The 5,319-nt window shown below is 39.5% G+C and overlaps 1 protein-coding gene across 1 annotated transcript in view; it reads left to right on the plus strand.

Moving 5' to 3' along the window:
* LOC119277650 (actin-related protein 2) overlaps window positions 1-5,319 on the plus strand; it is a 14,050-nt gene that overhangs the window by 343 nt on the left and 8,388 nt on the right. The window contains exons 2-14 of the mRNA XM_037558936.1: window positions 596-706; window positions 780-914; window positions 1,046-1,117; window positions 1,205-1,283; window positions 1,377-1,426; window positions 2,173-2,276; window positions 2,383-2,451; window positions 2,531-2,594; window positions 2,662-2,730; window positions 2,853-2,936; window positions 4,031-4,089; window positions 4,327-4,393; window positions 4,746-4,829. Coding sequence (XP_037414833.1) covers window positions 596-706; window positions 780-914; window positions 1,046-1,117; window positions 1,205-1,283; window positions 1,377-1,426; window positions 2,173-2,276; window positions 2,383-2,451; window positions 2,531-2,594; window positions 2,662-2,730; window positions 2,853-2,936; window positions 4,031-4,089; window positions 4,327-4,393; window positions 4,746-4,829 — 1,047 coding nt within the window. The remainder of the gene's footprint in view (window positions 1-595; window positions 707-779; window positions 915-1,045; window positions 1,118-1,204; window positions 1,284-1,376; window positions 1,427-2,172; window positions 2,277-2,382; window positions 2,452-2,530; window positions 2,595-2,661; window positions 2,731-2,852; window positions 2,937-4,030; window positions 4,090-4,326; window positions 4,394-4,745; window positions 4,830-5,319) is intronic.

The following is a 5,319-nucleotide window of genomic DNA, read 5'->3' on the forward strand; positions in this document are numbered from 1 at the left end:
AGATCTGCCTCTCCCCACCGGCTTGTTTGTAGAATACTTCGTACGAAATCCCACCGGCCTTCGGCTGCCGGTGATTGATCGAGGCGGATGAATCATGGTTAGGCTTGAGGAGTAGGGTAGCCAGGTTCGGACGGAATCAGCTGAGGGTATTCCAAATCTGTATCGAGTCATCGCTGTGGAGTGCGGAGTTGGTGCCGAGTTGAGAACTGTAGGGGAATAGAAATGTTCGAGAACGTTCTGCCCCCTTTGTTTATCGTATTTCTGCTGGGATTGCTTTCCGAGTTGCATTTGGATCTGCCATGTCAATTTTATCTTTAGGTTCAGATCAGCCTTTTCTGCTTTGAACGGATATGACATAATAGGGCGCTAAATTGTTATGTGGAAATCAGTAGGCACATCTTTGGTTTCACTGAGCTATTATAGATTTTTTGGTAAGCACAAATAATATTCAAATTGTAAATTGTGTTTGTGAAACCTCTAGCTGACCTGTGCCAGTTTCTTGATTTTGATCATCTTTTCCATGACAGAGAAACGTGAAATACTCTCTGTTATGGTCGGGTGGTTTTGCTGTTCTAATTTGGCACCTACGTTGCAGTATGTAAAGTGCGGCTTTGCGGGAGAAAACTTCCCTACATCTGTCTTTCCTTGTGTCGTTGGAAGGCCATTGCTTCGCTATGAGGAGTCACTCCAGGAGCAAGAATTGACAGTTTGGATTCCATCATTTATTTTGTCTCTTAATGTTGAGTACACCTCGTAATTTGTGTTTATGTTCAACACAGGATATTGTGGTTGGAGCTGCTTGCGCTGATTTAAGACATCAGCTTGATGTATCATATCCTGTCACAAATGGGATTGTTCAAAATTGGGATGATATGGGCCATATATGGGATCATGCATTTTATAGCGAGCTGAAGGTATGCATATTGATGTTCTTTACTTTGCTTGTGGTGTGAATCCTTTTAAAAGATACTTTATCAATACCTTTGATTATAATCCTATTCTCTTAGATCCATGTAAAGCATTACATTTCTCTTCTTTCATACAGGTTGATCCATCCGAGTGTAAAATTTTACTGACAGATCCGCCACTCAATCCTGTGAAAAACCGTGAGCAAATGGTAGGTTATTTTAATTTCTCAGGCTATTTTATATTGCAAATTGAGCTTCTGCATAATGACTAGTAAATTGAACCCCACGATCAACAGATCGAGACAATGTTTGAGAAATACAACTTTTCTGGGGTCTTCATCCAGATCCAAGCAGTTCTTTCGCTATATGCTCAAGGTACTTACTTTACCTCTTTAAACAGAATCAAGGACATAGAAATGCGCACAAAATTGTACTAGTACTCATTTTACACGTATGTTTACTTCCCAGGCTTGCTGACTGGACTTGTCATAGATTCTGGTGATGGTGTCACCCATGTGGTATGAACAGATTCTATCTCTAGCATTCTCTGTGATAGTTATAGAAATACTATCTGACTATCTAGCACGTTTGTATAATGTTTGCCAATGTACTTGTAATTGTATTGAGCCAACCAAAGGAGTTACCCTTCTAATTTTGGGATCAGGATATACCTGACTTTTTGGAGGTCCTGTGAGAAAACTACACTAAAATCACTACTTAAAACTCCTCCATTTAAAATTTGTATTTTGGTTTCAAACATGGATTAAGAAAAGTCATGGTGTTCAGTCATAGATATTGAAGAGAGAGGGAAGATAAATGAGAACAAAATGGAGAAAATCTCATGAAAATTGCATGCAAGTTTTATAATTTTGAATAAGATTATCTAAATTTATAAATATCATCCTCTATTCTTAAATAGTTGCAACCCACTACCTATTTTTCCTCTTCATGCAACTATGCCACGTCATCAAGTCATGCATGTGGTCATAAGTTACAATTTGTGCACTCATCTAGCATGCAATCATGCCACCTCAGCAATCACGCATGTCAATTTGTTTCACCAATTTTTGTGCGGGCTTTCATTTTGTTGCTGTCTGTAGCTTTCATTTTGATTCACAGCCCTTGTTTCATTTAAGTTTCCTTGTTTCTTTGTAGAGATCACAGATTCACAGCCCTTATGAATTTCCTAATTGTCCTTGTTTTTACTAGTTACTTTTTGTCCGTAGCTTTCATTTTGTTGCTTTTGTTTTATTTACACACGCAGGTGCCCGTGGTTGATGGATATTCTTATCCACATCTAACGAAAAGAATGAATGTTGCTGGAAGGCATATCACATCCTATCTTGTTGATCTACTCTCAAGAAGAGGGTATTCCCTTACCAGTTACCATCTTAAGATGTTAAAGTTGCTGTGATGATGCAGTCTTCAGCTTTCTTGTATTTTCCTCATCCTCTTTATTGTTCTATTTCAAAAGGTATGCTATGAACAAATCTGCTGATTTTGAGACAGTAAGAGAAATAAAAGAGAAGCTATGCTATATAAGGTGAGTTGTTTTGTTGTTCTTATTTCTTGGCTACAGATTGCTGTTATATGTCATAGGCATGACATAAAAAGATGTACAGCTATGACTACAAACGTGAATACCAGCTAGGACTTGAAACCACAATTCTTGTTAAAAGTTACACTGTAAGTATATTATCCTACTTTGTTTTATTGTTGTATTTTTATTTTGAGCTAAATTCTTTGTGATCAGCTTCCAGATGGAAGAGTAATTAAAGTGGGCACTGAACGGTTTCAGGCTCCTGAGGCTCTTTTTACTCCTGTAAGTTTGTTTTCCTTCCATTCTTGCCGAAAGTCTTCCGGTGATAGATAGCTATGCAGTTCTCTGCAAAAATATTAAGTATCAACAGTGTGGTAATCTTGGTAAAAATATTTACTGAACAGGAACTCATAGATGTTGAAGGTGATGGGTTGGCAGATATGGCATTCCATTGCATTCAGGAAATGGACATTGACAACCGCATGACGGTATACAAACCTTACAGTAGTCCCAGTGCAATATAGTAAATTTTGCCTGTCCATTCTTTCTGTTATTTTTATTGCTTGAAGTAATTAGATGGAACAAGTATACGAACAACTGATTGATTATATTGTACAACTGTAGTTCTTCCGGACTACATTTATCTAGAGATATGCATTACTTGTGATTATCTATGTAAACATACTCATAGAAAATGCATCATGAGGTGCACTTGCTATTGGTGGAGACTTAATCGAGTGTCTGACATTGCATCTTGAGTTTTATAAGCTTTATGTATGTACGTTATCCCCTTAGACCTATGTTTTTAAGGCGGTAAAGCGTCATAAGGCGGAGGAGGGCCGCTCTGACGCCTAAGCGCCAAGGCGAGGCGGTAAGGCGAGGCAAGGCGACGCCTTAAACATTGCAGGAAAAGAGTCATCAATAGGTCTGCACATATTAATACTAGAAAAAGAGCAATGGCTGAGAGATGGGCCACTACTTATGCACCTCCCAGTGGCCCAAAAGCCCATCTAGTGGCCATATACACCCCCGTGACCTAATTCCACTATCTCCTTCCCTTCTTTCCCACCACAGCCGCCACGAAGCCATACCCTTCTGGTCCTCCCTGCCTCCTCTTCATGGCCCCACCCTTCTCCCTCACAGCAGCAAGCCCCAGGAGCCCCCAGTCCTCCCTCCTCTTCATGGTGCCAGGAGACAGCGGGGCCGTCATCTCCAAGCCCCAGGAGCAGCCAGAACTAGGGCAGCCGCAGCCGTACACTTCATGTCTGTCTAAGGCGGGGTAGACGCCTTGCCATCCTGGGGCGCCTTGACGCTTAGGCGACGACTAGGCGACGCTTAGGCGACGCCTTAAAAACATAGCCTTAGACTAGCATATACCTACTTCCTTTTTTTCTTAATTTGAATTCTGCTAATGCCTTGTAAGGGAACAAATGTTACTAAATTTTCAGTTTGATATATATTAACTAAAGAAGAACCTGAGAACATATTGAAGTTGTAGTCTTCATACATTTAGAGTGTCTACTTCCTAGATAGATCACTGCATGCTGGCTTTTTTTTATTCGATGTTCAATAATATTTGCAGCTTTACCAACATATCGTCCTTAGTGGAGGAAGTACCATGTATCCTGGTCTGCCAAGTCGGTAAGATGTTAATTCTGTAGTTCATTTCTTGCATTTTGTGCTATTTACTACAGTACATTCTGAGTCACCTGTCTCCAATATCATCACTTACACACCACACTGTTTTTTTCTCCCTTCTTGGCTATTTGCTGTTGTTCTGGTTCTTTCTCCCTGTTGACCAGTCATTGTTTTTCTTTTGCGCTGATCTATACAAGGATCTAGGTTTCATATGACTAACAAACTGCCACCTTTCTGAAGGCTGGAAAAGGAAATTCTTGATCGCTACCTCGACGTGGTTTTGAAGGGAAACAAGGATGGACTTAAGGTAATTTTGTTTAATTCTCCTGTGATGGACTACACAATTGATATTATTATTTTTGTACAACTACATTTCCAATTTGTACCATTTTTCTGTTAAGCTGGCAAACTCTAATAAGCAGTACAACTCATTTGCCCTTATCTATCAAGTCTTGTTGCCTCACCTTTCCATCAAGGAGAATATAGCTTAGGTTTTGCAAATGCAGGCAATCTGATCGCATTAGCTTATTAAAATTGGTAACAGTCAAAGGAGAATCTGAATGCATTTACCAGAACCTCACATTTTATATTCAGTAATAATGTTTGCTCCGGGCTTCCGGCTCTCCTTTCATAACCCCTCTGTTCTTGAGTATGTACAGAAATTACGTCTGCGTATAGAGGATCCTCCACGGAGGAAGCATATGGTCTATCTAGGAGGTGCAGTACTTGCTGGAATTATGAAGGTAATAACTTCTAGAACTTTTTAGCTTTACTTGCCTGAAGTATTGTAGTTTAGTTCACCTCTTAAATTTAAAATGGTTTCTACCGGCAAATCCTAAATATAAAATGACACATATTTTGATGTTTATCCGAGAGCAGCAAAGTTAGACAGAAAACCAAGAGGAGAAAATTATAAGGATGCAGCGCCAATACTACCTAGTTTTTAACATGAGAAATGACTGTTTAGGGGGTGCCAAATCCACAAATCTTAAGCTTGCAATATAGTCTAAGGCTATGCTCAGACTTTGTTAGTTTATGATAATCCAGCCTTTGCTTATTTTATCGTTTTATAGCTATATTTTCGTAGCAAAATATAAAATAGGTTCAGCACAGCAGAGCCTAAGTAGATGACTTACTACCGAAAGTATTGCCCAGGAAGTCCTGGCCAAATTTGAAATTTGAACTACTAAATATTCGGTCGGGGTTTAAGTCTTCACGTAACTTCCAAAGAAA

This window comes from Triticum dicoccoides, chromosome 3B (genome assembly GCF_002162155.2).
Source record: "Triticum dicoccoides isolate Atlit2015 ecotype Zavitan chromosome 3B, WEW_v2.0, whole genome shotgun sequence".
NCBI classification, from domain to species: Eukaryota; Viridiplantae; Streptophyta; class Magnoliopsida; order Poales; family Poaceae; genus Triticum; species Triticum dicoccoides.